General features: G+C 36.5%; 1 protein-coding gene across 2 annotated transcripts in view; it reads left to right on the forward strand.

The window, feature by feature from the left end:
* The window catches only part of IL1RAP (interleukin 1 receptor accessory protein), a 121,488-nt gene that overhangs the window by 65,192 nt on the left and 35,501 nt on the right, over window positions 1-20,795 (forward strand). For both annotated transcript variants that reach the window (XM_008583819.1, XM_008583820.1), the window contains exons 3-4: window positions 10,642-10,927; window positions 14,571-14,757. In XM_008583819.1, the coding sequence (XP_008582041.1) occupies window positions 10,642-10,927; window positions 14,571-14,757 (473 nt within the window). The remainder of the gene's footprint in view (window positions 1-10,641; window positions 10,928-14,570; window positions 14,758-20,795) is intronic.

Genomic DNA, 20,795 nt, shown 5'->3' on the forward strand with positions numbered 1-20,795 from the left:
CCTTCCTTCCTTCCCTCCCTTCTTTCCTTCCTTCCCTCCAACCCTCCCTCCCTCCCCAGTTATAAGTGAGAACATGTAGTATTTCTCTTTCCTTATCTGGCTTATTTCACTTAATTTTCTCCGGATTCATCCATATTGCTGCAAATGGCAGGATTTTATTCTTTTTTTATGGCTGAGTAGTATTCCATTCTGTATATATACCACATTTATCCTAAATGAGGAAAAGTTGAAAGCCTTTCCCTTAAGAACTGGAAGAAGACAAGGATGCCCACTCTCACCACTCCTATTTAACATAGTATTGGAAGTACTAGCCAGAGCAATCAGGCAAGAGAAAGAAAGAGAAGGTATCCAGACTGAAAAGAACAAAGTCAAACTATCCCTATTTGCAGATGACATAATCTTATACACAGACAAACCTGCAGATGCTACTAAAAAACTCTTAGAGCTGATCAACAATTTCAGTAATGTTGCAGAATAAAAAATTAACCCTCCAAAATTGGTAGCATTCTTATACTCCATGATGGAGTTTGGATGTGTTGTCCCCTCAAAAACTCATGAGGAAATTTGATCCCCAGTGTGGCAGTGTTGGAAACTGATTGAGTCATGGGGCGGATCCCTCATGAATGGATTAATGCTCTCCCTAGGTGGGGGATTAATGAGTGAGTTCTCTATTAGTTCCCACGAGAGCCAGTTGTTTAAAAGACCCTGGAACCTCCTCTCTCTCTCTCTCTCTCTCTCTCTCTCTCTCTCTCTCTCTCTCTCTCTCTTGCTTCCTCTCACCATTTGATCTGCCTGTACCCACCAGCTTCCACTTTCTGCCATGAGTAGAAGTGGCCTGAGGCTCATGCCAGATGCAGCTGTCCTGGAATCATAAGCCAAATAAAACTCTTTTCCTTATAAATTACCCAGTCGCAGGTATTTCTGTTATAGCAACACAAAATGGACTAAAACACCCCAGTAACAAAGTAGCAGAAAAAGAAATCAAGAAAACAAGCCCATTTACAATAGTCACCAAAAAAAAAAAAATATCTAGGAATCAATTTAACCAAGAAGCTGAAAGATTTCTACAATGTGAACTACAAATCACTACTGACAGAAATTGCAGTGGACACAAAAGATAGAAAGACATACCATGCTCTTGGATGGAAGAGCTAAAATTGTGAAAATGTCTATTCTACCCAAAGTTATCTACAGGTTCAATGCAATACCCATCAAAATACCAATGACATTCTTCACAGAAATCAGAGAAGCAATTCTAACATTCATACGGAATTTCAAAAGACCCCAAATAGCCAAAGCAATCCTAAGCAAAAACATAAAGCTGGAGGCATGATACTACCGAACTTCAAATTATATTACAAAGCTAAAGTAACAAAAACAGCATGGTACTGGCATAAAAACAGACAATCGGATCAATGGAACAGAAAAGAAAACCCAGAAATCAACCCACTGACTTACAGCCAACTGATCTTTGACAAAGGCAACAAGAACATAAATTGGGGAAAAGACTGTCTATTCAATAAATGGTGCTAGAAAAATTGGAATATGTAGAAGAATAAAACTGGACCTGCACCTCTCACTGTATACCAAAATCAACCTCAAATGGGTTAAAAACTTAAAAATAAGACCCAAAATCATAAAATTACTTAAGGACAACATAGGGGAAACACTCCAGGAAGTGGGACTGGGCAAAGACTTTATGAATAAGACCCCAAAAGAACAAGCAACAAAAGAAAAAATAAACAGTGGAACTATAGCAAATTAAAGAGCTTCTACATAATAAAGGAAACAACAGAGCAGAAAGACTACCTATGGAATGGGAGAAAATATTTGCAAACTACATCTGACAAAGGATTAATATTCAGAATATATAAAGAACTCTATAACAACTATACAGTAAAAAACCAAATAATCCAATTAAAAATGGGCAAAGGAGATGAATAGACACTTTTCAAAGGAAGACATACAAATGGCCACTGGTATATGAAGAAATGCTCAACATCACTAGTAATCAGAGAAATGCAAACCAAAACCACATTGAGATATCATCTTGCCCCAGTTAGACTGGCCATTATTAAAAAGAACAGGAATAACAAATGCTAGTGAGGATGTGGGGAAAGGGGACCTCTTCTACACTGTTGTGGGACTATAAACTAGCACAGCTATTATGGAAGACAATATAGAAGTTGCTCAAACAACTACAGCTAGAACTACCATAATGATCCAGCAATCCAACTACTGGGTATATATCCAAAGAAATGGAAATCATCATGTTGAAGGGATGCCTGCACTCTCATGTTCATTGCAGCTGTATTTACAATAGCCAAGAGTTGGAACCAACCTAAATGTCCATCAACCGATGACTAGACATGACAATTTTAAATGTATTCCATTGATCAGAACTTAGTCATCAGACCACAGGTGGGAGAAAAAATGGGAAGTGTCACTTTTATTCTGAATGACTATGTGACAGCTGAAAATTCCCATACCCTAGAAGGGGAGAGGGTGATGTGGGGGCATGGAAATGGGACACATTGAGCAGTCTCTGCCACAGACTGGAGGACTGCCACAGGAGGTGGTTTCCCAAAGGTCACATAGAAAATCTCAGTGCACAGATTAATTATAACTGATACATGTATAGAACTTCCCAGTTTATACGGTACTATATATTATAGGCTTATTCAGTTTTTATTACTATTCTGTGCTATTAGGAGCTTCATTTTTTGGGTGGGAAACAGGTTTAAAATGGTTTAGGGACATCACTGGTCATACAGCATACCCTGACTACCCTCTATAAAATCACGTACTCCTGCCTCTCCCCTGCCTCTCCCTCCCCCATTCCTGATCCCTCTTATCAGGTTCTGTTTCTTTATTTTTTCCATTGACTTATCATCTTCCAGCATACTATATACTTTTCTTATATAGCATGTCCATTGCTTACTGTCAGTCTCCCAATGTTAGAGGTGAGCTCCATGAGAACTTTGTTTTGTATTCTGACTCATCCCAAGCACCTGCTTTAGTACTTGACACATGATAGGATGCTCAGTACATAGTTTTTGAGTGAAGGAGTAAAGCCAGTAGGTAAAGCCAAAAGCTGATTTGGAGTCATGTCTGTTACCCCAGGCCTAATGCTCTGTGCTCTGTACCACATGGCTCTGCTGTCAGGCTCCTGCCAATGCTTTAGTATCTGGCATTTCTGCATTTGCCTCAAAAACTTGCCCACACTTGTTAATTTACTCTTTGTCTTCATGACACTCATGGAGCGTTGCCAGCCAACCTAAGGACTTGGCCCACACCTTAGATTCTCTCTGGATCATAGTCCCAGGTTAACATTTGCTGAGGAGTCATGCATACCACTAAAACCAAAATTAAACAAAACTACCAGAATGGATGTAGAACCAGTCTTTCTGTTTGACTTAGTGTCTGTCCTCAGGCTTAGACAAGACTACTAGAACATGCAATGAGAAAGTTTTTAAAGTGCCGTCATCAACACTGGGTTCCAGTTTGAAATGCGAACTGGGACTGGTTCTGATCTCAACCCAATCTCAGGACCACCACCTCCACCCTCCACCCTATCGATAATAATGTAGTTAATACATAGTATAATACAATATAACTTTGCTTCTATTTAGAATCCTGTTAGAACAGTTGGTTCATTTTGTTTAGTTAATTTTGAGTCTGTGTTTTTCTTTTGCGAAGATTGTTAACTTCTTGAAAATCTAGGATCCATTCGGAATTATCATGCAGATTCAACTAATACACACTGAGCTCCTTTCATATGCTAGGCCCTTTAATTCTCATATAACACTGTAAGATAGGCAGGTTACACATGTGGAAAGTGAGTTTAAGAGAAGCATGTGTCCAAGGTCATATGTCAAGTAAGTGTCACATGGCAAATAATTGCATATGGAAAGTAGTTCCTCCTTAAGTCTTCCAAAATTCAAATCTTTGCTTTTTTTTTTCTTTTTCCGTACCTGAGCTTCATGAGTTTTTATACTTGTATACATGTCTTTATACTCCAGCACTCAGCACAGTGCCTTGCTCACAGCAGGTTCTCAATAAATATTTAATAAATACAAATATATGAGCAGCTTTCCTGTGGGAAATATGCTGCTTTGAATGTGTGAGCATAGATTTGGGACAGGCATCCTAGATCTATGTTCAGGCAGCTTTTATTTGTGCTACCACTCAGGCAAAAGTAAGTCAATTAATCTCTCTGTCTCCGTTTCCTGGCATGTAATGTGGGAATGGGCATGAAAGCCCGAGAGGGTGTTGTTAGATTAATTAGTTAAAATGTATACCCTGCTATATAAATGCTAATTGCTGTCAGGAGCGTGGGTTGGATTTTCCAGTGACTTGGCTGTGCAAGGCTTTGCACATTTACATGGGTCCTCTATGCAACCAAATTTCAGCCTTAAGAAACCCTTTGGTGGAGAGAAAGGGTGACTTTGTGGTTCCCCCACATTGAAGGGCCAATTTAGAGAGGACTTCCACTGTGGAACAGACTGGATAAGAAGGGAAATTTTAAACAGAAAAGTAATTCTTGTGCCAGTAATTTGCTAAATTATCTTTGCTCTTATTAGAGACAAATCTATTTGCATAACAGCCTTTTCCCGTCTTTTCTGAGGCTGGTGTCTGCAGTGAATCATATAATTAATTTGGTATTACAAGACACTTTAGACTGTTGCCATAGATTTTATTTTTATTTGTTCATTGAATAATTTAAAAAGCTCTGACAAAATGCCCACAGGTGGCTGGCTAGAGAAACTTAAAAACTCACAAAACTAATTTCAAATAAGCAAATAGCCTCCCCAAAAGCTGAATATATGTAATACCCTTTTTGCTAATGTTCACAAATACTAATATATATGTTTTCAGTCTCTATTGTAAAGGAGTCTGATTCACTTTATAGACATATTCATTTGGCTCATAAAACATAATGTAAGGGAGATACATGGCAGGTATAATTATTTCTTTTACCTTTTAAAATGCATTGCTTTTAATTTGATTGAAAAAAATATTAAGTCTGTGGAATCAGCCAAAAATCTTGGTGATTGATCTTTATTCAAATTTTAGTATTTAAGAAATGCAATTTTAAAAAGTATTTGCTCTTGACTTATTAACTGTGGTACGAAAGGAAAATTCTGCCTTCCTTTATTACTCAAGATAGGTAATACTAGTAGCTGTGACAAATCTTAGTGGCTTAACCCAGTACAGGTTTATTTTTTACTCACCTCAGAGTCCCTTGAATGTGAGATTGCGTCCTCAGCAGCTCTGCTACGAACAGTGGCAGGGATCCAGGCTCCTTCTATCTTGTGATGCTGCCCTTTTGAAGAAATTCTGACCTTCAGGGTCTCCGTGTAAAGGAAAGAGAGAACAACAAAGATTATGTGGGGGTTTCAGGTTATACGGCATTTCTGGCCACATTCCATTGGCCAGAACAAAATCACATGGCCCCAACCCACTTATTAGGGATATATAGTTTCCACGTGGGCCAAAGAAGAGAAAACAGGATTAATGAGTGTCTAGCCAGTCTTGACCACAGACTGTCCTTGGGATCACCAAAAATCCCCTTCATAATCCCTCCCTAATCAGTTTGCCTGAGTATGTGCTTGTGGCTGATATGTTCTGCCAGCTTTCCTTTCCCATCTCTCCTCTCACAATCTTTACAAAAGAAAAATATATGTCACTCATCCTCTGTCTTACTATTAATCATTGCCCATGGCAGTAAGAACCTCCAGGAGCTGAAGTGACACTTTGTAATATTGGTGTCAAAAGTTTCCTTTAGTAAAGACACCATTAACTCCAAGCAGGGCTTCCCTTTTCTCTCCAATTTACCAACGTTCTCATTAAGAGTGAATCATGATGTCAGAACTGTGATCTGTAGCCCAAGTTGGTGTGATCTGAATTGAGATATACTGCAGGGTAGGGTTGCAGAAAGGTTGCTAATTTTTATTTAAAATTCTTTCTTCTACCATCATCCAAAATTTTGGCCAAAAAGTATGGAGTGTTGAGGGAGATGACTTTGAGAACAGCATAACACATGTCTTTAGGAAATACAGAAGGCAGTGACGCTTTATTTGATCCAGGCAGCAAACTTAATTTGGTGAAGTTCCAGACTCCGTCTGCTGTCCATCTCTGTGTATCTATTTCTTTTATATGCTTTATAATCAAAAAGTGAAATGACTGTCATTGCTAACACTTATCAACACAAATTTTGGAATTAAAAAATAAAATCAAGACGTTTTCTATGAAAGTTGCTACTGTTAGGATGGTTTGACACTGAGAATGGCTTTGCCAATTGTATTACATGGTGGTTATTTTCTTCCTTCTTTCCTTTCTTTTTTACTAATTATTATTATAACTATTTACAAAGTGAACTATACACATAGAGTTAAGGTGAATATATTAAAAGACTTATAGCAAAATACTTATATATTTTCTGACTTAACTTTCCTCATTCCCACTAGCTATCTTCCTCAGAGACAACTGCTTTTGAGTATTTTATTTATTTCTTCTGGCATTTTTCATCCATATCTTGCTAACCAGTTTGTGTATATTGTTATTTTTCATTTGGTTAACCCTATGCATTAACTTTTCACTTTTTTTATTATAGTAAATGAGGATTATCTCTTTAACTGTTATTCGTACCCATTCTTCTTTGTATAATACTAATACATACTTGGTTGAATAAATAATCATTTAATTAATATATCTTCACATTTTAAACTATAATATGTGACCTTTCTTATTTTTTGAAGTTACTATTTGTATTGTTTTTCAGATACTTACTTTAATGGGTGTCTTTTGGTAACCATTTTTGTAATTTGCAGTTGCCTTTCAGCATAATTTTCCACACTGCTAATGTTATGTAATCTACCAGGTACAATTAATTTTGCTTATTGGAGATTTTCATTTCCTCTTATCTATACTGGTTCATCACCAAGTCCTGCTGCAGAGCTGTTATCCTGGGATCTTTTTCACTGTCATTCTTGGGATGTCTTCTCTCTCTTGAATTGGATCCTGTATTCTTGGATCCTATGTTTGTTTTTCTCATTTTCTTGTTTTTTCTCATTTTCATGGCACAAATTCCACAGAAGCTTCCTGATCACGAGCACTTGGGAAATAAAATTACTGAGGCTTCACGTGTCTGAAAATGTCACTTCACACTTGATTGTTTCGTTAGGTTTAATCAAGATTGTAAGTAACTTTCCTTCAGATGCATTGCTTCATTATTTTTAGTTTCCAGTCTTGTTTTTGAGAGTTCTAAAGCCATTCTCATTCCTGATATTTTGTAAGTGACCATTTTTATTCCTTTTTTACTCCCTGGTAGTTTATAGAATCTTCTCTTTTTTCTACATTTTTTTCCAAAATATTTCTGTAGTGTAAATCTGTTTTTCATCCATTATACTGGGGCAATTGACAGGTCTTTTTAATTTAGAGGGTTGTATACTTTAGTTTGGGGATTTTTTTTTCTTTGAATTATTTAATTGAGAGTTTTCTTCTTTACATTTTTTTTTTTTTGTGATGGGGAGTGGGGGCTTCTACTATTGAGATGTTGATATTCCTGAACTGATCTAATTCTCTTGTCTATTTTCTGTTTCTTTTTCTTTTTACTCTCCTTTTTAGTAAATCGTCTTCAACTTCCATACAAAATATCTATTAAGACTTTACTTTCTACAATCATGTTTTAATTTCAATGCACTTTTTTTTTCTCTCTTAGTGTTCTTTTGTTATAGCATCCTGTTCCTACTTCGTGGGTACAATAGGTTCTTTATCTCTCTGAGCATGATAATGATAGTATTTTTAAATGTTTTATTTTCTGAATAATCTTGATGTTTTATAAGATTCTTTTACTTTGTTTCTTTGGACATCACATTCTGTGGTAGAGATTTTTCTCAGATGTCTTTTTGGTTTATCTGTTCATATTTAAGAAGTGATTAAGAAGCTGATTGAAAATTCTAAACACAAGTGTGAAACTTGTTACGCGGCTGCACAATTTGTTAAAGAAGGTCTGATATTAAGATTGCTAGGTTTTTTTTCTTAAGTGGATAGAATTTCCCACAGAAGACTCTTTCATTCTCCTGCCTGGAAGGTAAAAGTCTGGCTGCCCTCATCCTTGGAGATTCATCCTTGGAGGACAGTCGTTCAGTACTGAGAGAGTGGGATTGGAGCAAAGGATGTAACTTTTTGATATAGCTTTCATCTGATTCTCTTTATTTTACCACTCTTCCCATAGTATCTGTTTTGAGGTACTCAATTGCATTTGCCAGAATAGAATAGACTATTAGTATTGGTAACAAGCAAATCCCAATGACCTATGTTATGACTTAAAATAACAAAGCCGTGCTGTATGCCATCCGCAATGAGGGACCCAAGCTAAGGGAGTGTCAATCTCTTTGCTGTTACATTTGCCAAGGCAGAAGAAAAGGGAACTTGATAAAATATGCCCTAGTCCTTAACACATCCATCACAAGTGACACTTACTACATCTTGTTGGCCAAAGTAAGTCATATTGCCTTTCCTTAGTTTGGAGGTGCAGAAAAGAGCAATCTTACACTAGGAGGAGAACCCAAAAATATTAGGTGAACAGCGTTAATGACACCTTACCTAGGTGCAGATAGTCTTGTCTTTTCAACATTGTGAATTGCAGATTGGTTAGTTCTTCAACTTTTCTCTGCTGGTTCTGGATTTGTCTTTTTAAATCTGCTAAGGTGATTACCACTTGTCCATTCTGATGTTGCTATTGTCTTTTCTCCTGTTCTTGCTCTTACTTGGGATTATGTCTTGAAAAATTATTTTAGTTCTAGTGGAGTTCAGAAAGGAGTGAAATTCGTTTCATATATTAAGTCTGAAAATTATGGTTGCAATTTTCTATAAACTGAATGAGCAAATTCTGCAGCTTTGCAGTGTTAACGAAAATATATTTAAAGAATGTGATAAAATAGATATTTTATTTTAAAAAAAGATTTCATTTAAACTAATGAAAATAGTTCTCAATCAAAAATAGCCCATCCACATTATTAAGATATGATTTCCAATAAAAATTTTGCATTTTGTACTTAATAATTGCTCATAAAATTAAAAATTTGTATTATTTAAATTGTACATACTATAATATTCATAATAAAACTCATTTAAAAAAACGTTTTAACACTTAGAGCTAAATATAGTGCACAGAAGAATAAAATGAAGCAACATTTAAAAAACTATCAAACTTAAGAATACATTCTATTAAAGTAAAATGATATGTGGAGATAGTGGAGTTAATACAAGTTCAAGAAGAAAAAGGAACAATATGGAATTTATAATGGTTAAAAAAAAGTGTTTACATATTTTTAAATTGGATAATTGTGTATGGCAAATCACCATTAGATGTAATTAAAGGAGTGATGTAACCATTTTATCTTAAAATGCCAATACTTACAATTTGACAATTATTACACGTAGCTTGAAAAGTTTTATATGTCAACTGAAATACAGGGAAGATTATGTAGTTGAAAATATACATACGTATACATATGTGTAGGTATGTTAGAGTTGCAAGCAATAAAGAAAACTGTTTTAAGATCATTGTTTTGGGGCTTACAGGATTCCATCACTCCTGACCTCTCTTTGCCTTAGTGTGGCATCTAGAGCCCTGCATTCAGATAGCACTCTTAAGAAAATAAGCAATTATCACTTTTTTTTTCTGATTACATAAGTGATTTTACATTATAAAAAATAAATTGTAGAAAACATTAAAAATTTTATTTGACTCTTAGTCATCGAAACCCACATTTTTCTCCTCAATGACTATCACTGAGACCTCTAGACTTTTTGAGATCTATAGTCATGCTGTGCAATACAGTAGCCAGCAGAGACACATGGTTAGCCCAGCTTGAGATGTACTGCAAATGAAAAATACATAGAATTTTGAAGACTTGCAGCAAAAAAAAGAATAAATGTAAAATACTTCATTAATATTTGTTTCTGGTATTTTGGATATATTGCCAAAATATTGTTGAAATTAATTTCACTTGCTTCTTTTTACTTTTTACTGTGGCAACTGAAATGGAATTTCTTTCTTTCTTTTTTGTCTTTTTTTGTGACCGGTAACGGGATTGCAACCCTCGGTATTGCGCCCGCACCACGCTCAACCAGTGAGTGGATCGGTCTCTATATGGGATCCGAACCCTCGGCGGGAACGCCGCTGCGCTCCCAAGTGCCGCCCTCTACTGAGTGCGCCACCAGGCCGGCCCCTGAAATGGAATTTCTAAAATTGTATATGTGGCTTGCATTATGTTTCTATTGGACAGTGACGGTCTAGCCAAAAATCAGAAGACCCAGGAGAAGTGGGAACCCTCTCTCCCATCTAGCCAAGGGTTTTCTGTTCAATTACAATTTCCTCCTTAGATCCTTCTCTGTCCCCACGAAGTGAAAAAGCACATGACTTCTTTTTCAGGTGATACCTTACTGCATAATTTGTAGCGTTCAACAGGATTAAGCTTTCACATCAAATTATTATCCAAGAGATACTCAGATGACCAGAGAAATGGGTTTCTGGAATAGACTGGGTATCCTGAGGAGAAAGCTGTGTTTTCTGGAGACCTTTATTATGAAGTGACTCATCTGCCATTCCTTTCTTTTTGATTATTCCAGAACGCTGTGATGACTGGGGACTAGATACCATGAGGCAAATCCAAGTGTTTGAAGATGAGCCAGCTCGCATCAAGTGCCCACTCTTTGAACACTTCTTGAAATATAACTACAGCATGGCCCATTCAGCTGGCCTCACTCTAATCTGGTATTGGACTAGGCAGGACCGGGACCTTGAGGAGCCAATTAACTTCCGCCTCCCTGAGAACCGTATCAGTAAGGAGAAAGATGTGCTCTGGTTCCGGCCCACTCTCCTCAACGACACAGGCAACTATACCTGCATGTTAAGGTAGTCTGACTCAGCAGTGACTTTCTTTTTTCCTTTTAATTTCTAGGCTTTTTTCCTGATGATGCATGTGCTATGAAACTGGGTAGGGGAAGGAAGCATTTGGGTCGAGTTGTCCTTCACCTCAGGGCCTTAGCTGAAGCAAATGTGCAGAGAAAATGGTTGTGCCCCTGAAAACATTCTCCATAGGTTGTTCCTTTTCAGACCCTGACACATGTCAGAGTTGTCTAAAAGTGGAGCCTTATTTATTTATTTGCCCCTTTCCTATGACATCGAGACCTACCTACATCTGTTCCTCACCTGGAAGCCTCCCTTTCCCTAGACAATGGACGGGGCAGAGGATAGAGCCTGGTCATAGCTGTTATTCTTGGCATCTTCCAAAGTGCCTGGCACAGAGTAGAGAAGACGTAGGATGTCTAATAGAAGAAAGGATATTTGAAATGTATTTAAAGAACAATGCTTTTCAAACTTTTCTACCAAAATTCCCCTAAGAACACCATATCCTTGGGAACCTAAGAATAAAATCCAAAGCAACCCATCATTATTACAAAATTTCTTTTAAATACACGTTTTTCTTCTTGAAAGTTCATGTAGGTTTTACATATTACTCCACAATATGCCTGCTTTCTTTTGCTACAGATTAATGTTGTTTTTGCTTATAAAAAAATCTACAAAGAAAACAGGCCTCTCCAAAGAATAACCATTTTAAGGCTTGATTCCTTGGTTACTTTTTCTCTAGTCACTTTTTAGCTGCCAGACTTTACTTCGTGTTTTAAATTCCATCTGGATTATATTGGTTTTTTTAAAAAGACATAATTTCCTATTATTTAATAAGTATGTTGGTTTGCTAAGGCTGAAATAACAAAATACCACCGACCGGGTGGCTTAAACAACAGAAATTTATTTTTTCACATTTCTGGAGGCTGTAAGTCCAAGATAAAGGCGTTGACAGGGTTGATTTCATTCCCAGTGCCTGTGCCCTTGCTTATATATGGACATCTTTCCTCCATATTTTCACATGGTCTTTCCTCTGTGTGTGTGTCTGTGTCCTAATCTCTTTTTTTTATGAGGATGCTAGTCACATTGGATTAGGGCCCACCCTTATGATCTCGTTTTATGTGAATTACATCTTAAAATGTTTTTATGTTTATTTCCAAATACAATTGCATTCTGGAGTACTGTGGGTTAGGACTTCAACATGTGAACTTGGGAGGATATAATTCAGCCCATAACAATAAGTAATCCCAGAATCTTTTTCTCTCATGGATGTTAACTGTTTCCTGATGGACAACTATGATTATGATTTGATAAATGAATATAAAAAAGGACCTCTTCTCTATCACAGAAAAGACTTTGGCACTGTGTCCTTGAGGGTGGGGAGTGGGGGTTTCCCTGTAGCCTTTGAACACCCTTTTGAGGCTTTTACCTGCCACTTTAATTTTATTGGAGTCGGCGTTGACTCTAGACTGGTTTGCAGCCTTCCAAGGAACCTAGAATACTCATGTGTTCATTATTTATGTCCTAATACAACTGGCTAAAAGCTAAAACAGATTACAGTAGAAAGAATACTGGATGAGAATACAGAAAAACTAGGCCATTATTCCAGTTCTGCCACTAGTCAGCTAGTGGCCTTAGGCAAGTCGTGTCCACATCTGAGAGCTTTGGTATTTATATTTGCACAATGAGAGAATTGGCCTACATGCTCTTTGAGTTCCTTTTCATCTTTGACAATTGTTAATCCATTAACATTTCACAAGTAAACATCAGCAAATACCTGGGAAGGAGTCATCGGTGGATTTCTGGATGACGTTGGTCTCTACTGTGCATTCTAGTGCTTCTGTATCTGTGTTATGTTTTCCTTAGCTACCCACTACTTGCCTAGAACTCTTCCCTAAACTTTTCTAACCTTCTTTTATATTACAGGAGTAGGATTGCATGGCTGTTAATGCCTGCATATACCTTTCATGTCATTTATCAATTTCCAGATTGTCATCTCTTCTGTTTTCCTGTCTGCCTGTCTCTAAAGCAAACCTAGAATGGAAATTGTCTGGTAGGAGCAATACAAAGCTTCCCATTGCCCTGAGGTGATTCCTAAACTGAGAATGGCCTTAATGTGAACCATGTGGAATCATGGGCCTGGATATCTCTAAGGCCATAAAGTTGGATTCATCTCCTAGTATTTTACTGTTTATATTCTTGCTAGAATATGGTTCAACTTTGGGAGCTGGAAAAGTCAGCTGAAACACTGTTTTTCACTTCTATTAAAACCAGAAAATATTTCTTTATATTAACTGGAATTTATCACCTATAGAATTCTTCTCCCATGTGGTAGATCTTTTGCCATTTGTAGGAAGAGATGCCCCCCCCTCACCCTCGCCACCCTTCTAGTACTGTTACAGGTCATCTGTAAAAACTCTGCTCCCCATCTTTGGGAATGCATACCCCAACTGTTCCATTGTATTTAGTCTTAATTCAAGAGTCATTGAGTGTCTACTATGTGTTTGGTAGATAGAAATGACAAAAATGTGTGGAGGGTGAATGACTTATTATCCCATTACCCTAAAAAATAAGTTACTTTTATTTTTCTGTGTTTCCTTTCTTGTTTTCTTGTATGTAGACACAAGTTTCATATTCATATTCATTCCATTCATTTAACAAGTATTTATTAAACCCCTAGTAAAACACCGTACTAGATGCAAGGAATATGATTAAAAAATACATATGGTAATGTGGTACTTACATTTTACACAGGATACAGATATCTGTAATAAAATGATATAATTTTGAGCTATGATAAATTTAATCAGGAAAATGTCCAAGGCGCTTAATGAATGGGAGTCCTAATTCAGGTATGGGGTGGGTAGAAAATGACAGAGAAGACCTCCATGTGAACGATGGTTGGTGGGGGAAGAAGAGCCCTCCAGGCAGATGGAACAGCCAGTACACTCAACACAAATACAATTCTCCAGTCATCCTAAGAACTTTTATGTGTTTATTTGTTTTTGCCCTTCATGCTTGATTATTTTTATAGGTTCTGACAGCACCATTGAATGGTTGTACCATAGTGTTCTTTATAATTTTTGTTGTTGTTAGATTTTTCTATTGGTTTCAATGTTTTCTCTGCTGAGGTGATACTAGATGAACATTTTTGATTAGATGCTGTTTTTCTATTCTCCCTTTTCCATACTTCTATCATGTGAAAAAATTTTCAGATATAGGATTACTAGAGTAAAAGCTATGGTTTTTATTTTAATGATTCTGGAAATATATTTCTTTTCCAAAGATTGTTTATACCATTATTACCTAATCATAAGTATTTAATTCTTGCCTTTGCTGTACCAACACTGAATAATAAATACTGAGAATTTTTTAAGTGTAAAATTCATACACACACACACTTTTAGGATTATATTTAAAAGTATACGTATTTTAGTGCATTAATAGTAAACTGTATCTGTTTTTTTTTTCTATGATATCAATTGATATAGGAAATACTTCCATAACCCATTTAGGTCTTATATGACTTTACATGAATAAACGAAGTCCCTATACATAGCATGGCTTCATTTATTTCATTTTAATGTGGTTGTTGTATTAAATCAAATGCAAATGAGACTACTGATTTACTGCATATTTCTCTTTTCAGGAACACCACATATTGCAGCAAAGTTGCATTTCCCCTGGAAGTTGTTCAAAAAGACAGCTGTTTCAATTCCCCCATGAAACTCCCAGTACATAGACTGTATATAGAATATGGTATTCAGAAGGTCACTTGTCCAAATGTAGATGGATACTTTCCTTCCAGTGTCAAACCAACCATCACTTGGTATATGGTAAGTAGACATTTTATTCTTTCTAAAATTGTATTTCTTATTTGCTAAGTTAAATGTAGAAACCGAGATTTTTCTCCCCAGATTTTCTTATTTCTTCCATAATAACTTTAAAGAAATCTTTTACCATTTGCCCGTTTTGTATCATTTTGAAGGAAGAGGTGCAGAGTGCTTTGTCTCAGCCCACCATTTCTAAAATCGCATTCACCGAGATACAAGAACTACCTTGTTTCTGTTAACTTCCTCTGAAACATATTTTATGAAATGTTGCCCACTTTACCTCACTGCTTAGTGAAGTCAGAAGCTGCTGATTCACCTGATGAATTTCAACTCCTTGATTATAGTCACTGTAGTATTTTATTTATGTGTGTTTTCTTATTTGCTTTAATATGTGCACACTGTCCATCTGTGGTCTCCTCCACATCTGAGGGATTTAGAAAGTGTTTAATCAGAAAATGAAAAGTGTTGGAAGGTAGCACTCTTGGCAACAGCATAGCTTTTGAATCTCTTCAAGTTTCCACATACACCAAAGCCAAAAACCCATGGGTGGAATTTACAGTGGAACTCAGTGACAAGCTATGCATAAGAACCATTTTCAATAAAGTGAGGGAGACAAACTAGCAGCAGCCTTAAGACCCATATGGAATCAGTGTCTATAGCAAAGAAAGCAGATGGAAATAATGCGGTGTCTGGCAGAACTAAGAACAAGAAAACCTCAAAAGGACCAACAGGTACTCACAGAGAAGTAGACAGGCCAATTTGAGAACAGCAGCTGAAATTGGGAGGGGTTTTGTTTTCTAACAAAAAGCGAGTGTAAGAGACCTTCTGAGATGGTTGGAGCAGTTCTAGCACTTCAGAACTCTAGAAACTATCCAGCCACACTGAGGAGAAGCTATTGAGAATAGAATAAAATTAAACTGGGTCAGAAAAATATAGAGGAAGGAAAGAGAAGTACTGACTAAAAATGGAGGAGGATAACAAAGTCAGGACATGTCAAGACCAAGACACCATAGTTTTGAAGACGGATTTCTGTGAAATTAGAAAATCCTGCCATCTTCTAAAATTCAGAAAAAAAAATAGTTTCACATAAAAATGAGGACAAAAACAATCAAGGTAAAATTCCATTCAAAGTTACAAGAAAAAGAAGAGTAAGAAGCAGAATAATATCTCTACAGAAAAAGAAGGCATGTCAGGAAGACATAATCTACTATTTTAAAAGTGAGCTAAAAGACATTAAGAAAATGATACAAGATGTGAAAGAATAACATAAATAAGTAATAATTAGAAAAGCCCAGAAATTATATAGCTCACTAAAAAATTAGAAAATAAATCATTTCAGAAATGAAGCTAAACTGAGAAACATAACAGTAAAACAAATAAAAAAAAATCACAATCGATAATACTTTAAGACTAATAGAGAGTGAAAGGGAAAAAATTTCAAATATTAAAAACAAATTATGAATAAAATAAGAAGGTTAGAATGGATATACTAATCAGACAAAGTAGACTTAAAGACAATGAGTATTACCAGTGATAAAGAGGATGTTTCATAATAATAAAAGGGTAACTTCATCAGGAAGACATAAAAACAATAAAGGTAAATGTCCCTAATAACAATGCTTCAAAATACATGAAGCAAAAGTTGACAAAACTCAAGGGAGAAATAGACAATTTCACAGTCATAGTGGAAAAATTTTAATTCCATCTCTGTTTAAGTTGTTAATGAAACAAGAGCCAAAGATGAACAATTTGAACTTCAAAAGAGATAGTATTTGCAATGGTTTGAATCCTGTGAAGTTTAAATTTAGAAGTTCATAATAATATTTCAAAAAATTTAACTAGCTACATTTTACTTATTTATCAATAAATGTAGTTGATTTTTTGTGCCCCTTTACCATTCCTTCCTCCCCCCTCCCAGTCCCCACTCCAACCCATCAACATCATATCTATTCACTTGTCTTAACAAGTTCAAGGAATTGTGATTGTTTTGTCTTCTTCCCCACGCCCCCCATTTGTTTGTGTATTTATTTATTTATTTTTAGCTTCCACAAATAAGTGAGAACATGTGGTATTTCTCTTTCTGTGCCTGACTTATTTCACTTAATATAATTTTTTCTAAGTCCATCCATGTTGCTGCGAATGGTAGTATTTCATTCTTTTTTATAGCAGAGTAGAATTCCATTGTGTAGATATACCACATTTTGCAATCAGAGAAGATAAGGAAATAAAGGGCATCCAGATTGGAAAAGATGAAGTCAGACTGTCCCTGTTTGCAGATGACATGATCCTATATATAGAACAGCCTAAAGCCTCTACAAAAAAACTCTTAGAGTTGATAAATGATTTTAGCAAAGTTGCAGGATACAAAATCAACACACAAAAATCAGTAGTAGCATTTCTATACCCCAACAGTGAACATGCAGAAAAAGAAATCAAGAAAGCTAGCCCATTTACAATAGCCACCAAAAAAAATAAAATACTTAGGAGTAAAGTTAACCAAGGATATGAAAAATCTCCGTAATGAGAACTACAAACCACTGTTGAGAGAAATAAAAGAGGACACAAGAACATGGAAAGATATCCCATGCTCTTGGATTGGAAGAATTAACATTGTGAAAATGTCCATACTACCCAAAGTGATCTACAGATTCAATGCAATCCCCATCAGAATTTCAATGACATTTTTCTTTGAAATGGAAAAAACTATCCTAACATTTGTATGGAATAACAAAAGACCATGAGTAGCCAAAGCAATTCTGAGTAAAAAAAATAAAGCTGGAGGCATAACTAGTTACATTTTGATGATGATAGGAAACCAGTTCATTATCTCAAAAACTGATGAAGGGCATTAGTCAAGTATTCATTCTGGTTTTCCTAGAATAAATGTATCATTGGTATGCTGCATTTTATTCTCTATCATTGACTGTCACCTTTGAATAAATATTTTGTAGGGGCTGGACTGTGAGATTTAGAGAAACCTGTGGATAGAAGGCCCTAGGAAATCAGATCTGAAAAGTTTTGCCAACTTGGGAACAAAATCAAAGTCTTGGTAGCTGCACTCTCCTGTAGTTGTATAGCAGTACTAACATTGCTTTCTATTTTCTACCTTCTACATTCATCCCAAAGCATCCACCCGGGTATCTTGACCCCCAAGTTACCTATAGCAGTTCTTTTTAGTCATTAACAACTGAGGTTCCTACCTTGACAAGGTTGGAATTGTGTCTTTTAGTTATACAAATAAGTCTATGAGGGTTAAAAGATTAATTATAATCAGTTCCAGCAAATTTGCTTTCCTGTTATCTGCAAGATGAAAGCTGCTGAATTGAAAAGAAGAAGAAATTCACATTTTACATTTTACTAGTACGAGGCAGTGTACTGAGTACTTTACACATTATCATGTGTAATATTCATCACAACTCTGTAGGGTAGATAGAATCTTTTAACAGATTAGGAACTGGAGGCTCAGAGGGGTACACAGTAGCAGATAATATTTATTCAGCACAGGGATTGTTCCAAATGCTTTATTTCACTTAATTCTCTCAACATCCTTATGAAGTAGGCTCTCTTTTTCCCCGTTTTACAGTTGAGGAAACAGAGATATAGAGTGGTCGAGAGATTTTCCCAAGGCCTTAGAGCTAGGAGGCAAGATTCAACCCTATGCATTTTGGGTCAAGAACCCAAACTTTTACATCATCTTATGTAATTTACTCAAAACAATCTAGCTGCTAATGGGAGAGTCTGGGATTTCAGTCCAGTTCTGTGCGGTTCCAAAACCTGAACTCTCCAGAACTGATACGGAGAGCGTGGTCCAGCCTTCACTTTGGAGCTTAGGGCACTTTGAAGGGCAGGGCAATGTTTGGATACATACTGAGCTGTGGCCTAAACTGTGAGTTTAGGGAAACCAGTGGAATTGAAGGCATTGGGAAATCAGAGTCTCAGGCAAACAGATTAGAGGGGACAGAACACCAAATATTTATATTTCAGAATTGCAGAAGGAATGGGGCAGATTTGGATTTTCCTCCTCTGTATGCCGTTTCTCCCTCTCTCATCTTTTCTGCGTGGCAGGGTTTTCTTAGTTCAGGAAACAGAATTCACAGTTCTCTAATTCAATAGCCCTGTGAGTTAAATTGATGTTCAGTAAATATTTGTTGAATATGCCAGGATTTATAACCAGCCTGGAAAGCAAACCATGGTTTGTAAGTAATTTACTGAATTTCAAGTAGCTGGTTTATTAAAGAACTTCTGGAACACAATATGTGTATAAATTGGAGACAGCCTGTTTATTCACATAGAGACCTCTAAATACACAGAAGTAAAGACACAGGTAAGTGTGATCCTGTTGTTGTTGTTGTTTTGATTACTATTACTATTAGATTTATTTAGAGACGTGAACTTTGAAATATAGCAGTCCATCCTAACTTTAATATTACTGGATTAATTCTTTTCCTCAGTTGGATATTTGAAATTTTATTTTCTGAAGACAGTTATAAGAGCAAAGGCAATTTCTCCTCCTCACAGAATTGGAGGAACCACTTTATTGTATATTTTGGATATTATATTTATGGCAGCTGCTGAAATACTCCCACCTGCTATTTAGCAGAATGGATATCATCACAGAAATCAATTTGCAAAAATATGGTTGTCCTTATACCCATTGTGACCACTAAAATTTGTATATTACTTCCACTTCTAATTTTTAGTGTGAAATTAACCAGAATTGTTCAAATATTGTTTATAAATGTCTCTCAGAAAATAGGAAGATCTTTGCTTTTTTTGACAAAGTGCCATCAGAAAAGAACATTTCTGAAAAAGTGCCAGGCTTGGCCTTCTTGTTGGCATAGTACATGTTGTTGGGAATTTAGCCCAAGGTCTGTATAACAGACTTTATTTTTAAAATGCTTGCTTCAATTTGATGTGACAGCTTAGGTTGGTTCTCTCTTTCATTTCCTTACACTACTTATGTAGTGATTTTTAACCTTTCCTATGAAGGGAATGTGTATCATATTTTCTTTCAGGACTATACACATGTAATTCCATATATGCATGTACATACAACATTTTGCATACAGTTTTAGGGCCTCTGCAGACCCAAGATTCATCATTTAACCCTAAAGCCAAATTCAAATAGCTGTAAAGCTTTGAGGCTGAATTAGGCCATATGAATCACCCAGTTTGTGCATTGATAACACAGGGCCTGGCACATAGGAGGGACTTTGTATTTTTTGTATAAGCATTTGATGAATTAGTTCTGCTCATGGGAAATGACTAATTTATAGAACTCTTGTGAGACTTCATGACAAAGTGTAGTATATTTTATACCTACTTAATCCTGGATGCAAAAACTTTGTAGATATTCCCAACCGTTCTGACCTTATACCTCAACTAAACTCATTGTATTCTTTCTACCCTTTCCCTCCACCTTCTACATCCCACCACCCTATGTATTATATTCCATATATTTATCATCACTTACATTCTCCATGAGCTCTTAACTCCTTGTCTTATGCCTTTGCTTCTCTCATTCATATTTTTGATCATGCAACACAAATGCTTAGAGTATTTACCATGTGCCACGTATTGAGCAGGTTACCAGCCATGAGTGCAGATAGAGCACTCTTTCACCCCTCACCCTCCACTAAGAGTTAATTTACTAGAGAAGGAGCTCCACATAAAAGCAGAACATTATAATAAAGTTATTTGAGTACTAACAAGGAGGAAAAAATGCGATTAGAGTGCAGATGAGTTCACACTTTTTCCTGTGCCTGGAGTGTTGTCTCTTTCTTCTTCCCCAATAGCTGTTAGTATTATACTTATATTTTAAGATTCAGCCCAAGGGCCGGCCCGGTGGCGCACTGGATAGTGCGCCGCTTGGGAAGCGCGGCGGCGCTCCCGTCCGAGGGTTCGGATCCCATATGCAGACCGGTTCCCGCTCACTGGCTGGGCGAGGCGCGGGAGCAACACCGAGGCTTGCGATCCCGTTGCCGGTCCCCGGTCCGGTACGGGGGCAGCACTGAGGGTTGCGGTCCGTTGCTGGACACGGA

This window comes from Galeopterus variegatus, unplaced genomic scaffold (genome assembly GCF_000696425.1).
Source record: "Galeopterus variegatus unplaced genomic scaffold, G_variegatus-3.0.2 Scaffold3051, whole genome shotgun sequence".
In the NCBI taxonomy this organism is placed as follows: domain Eukaryota; kingdom Metazoa; phylum Chordata; class Mammalia; order Dermoptera; family Cynocephalidae; genus Galeopterus; species Galeopterus variegatus.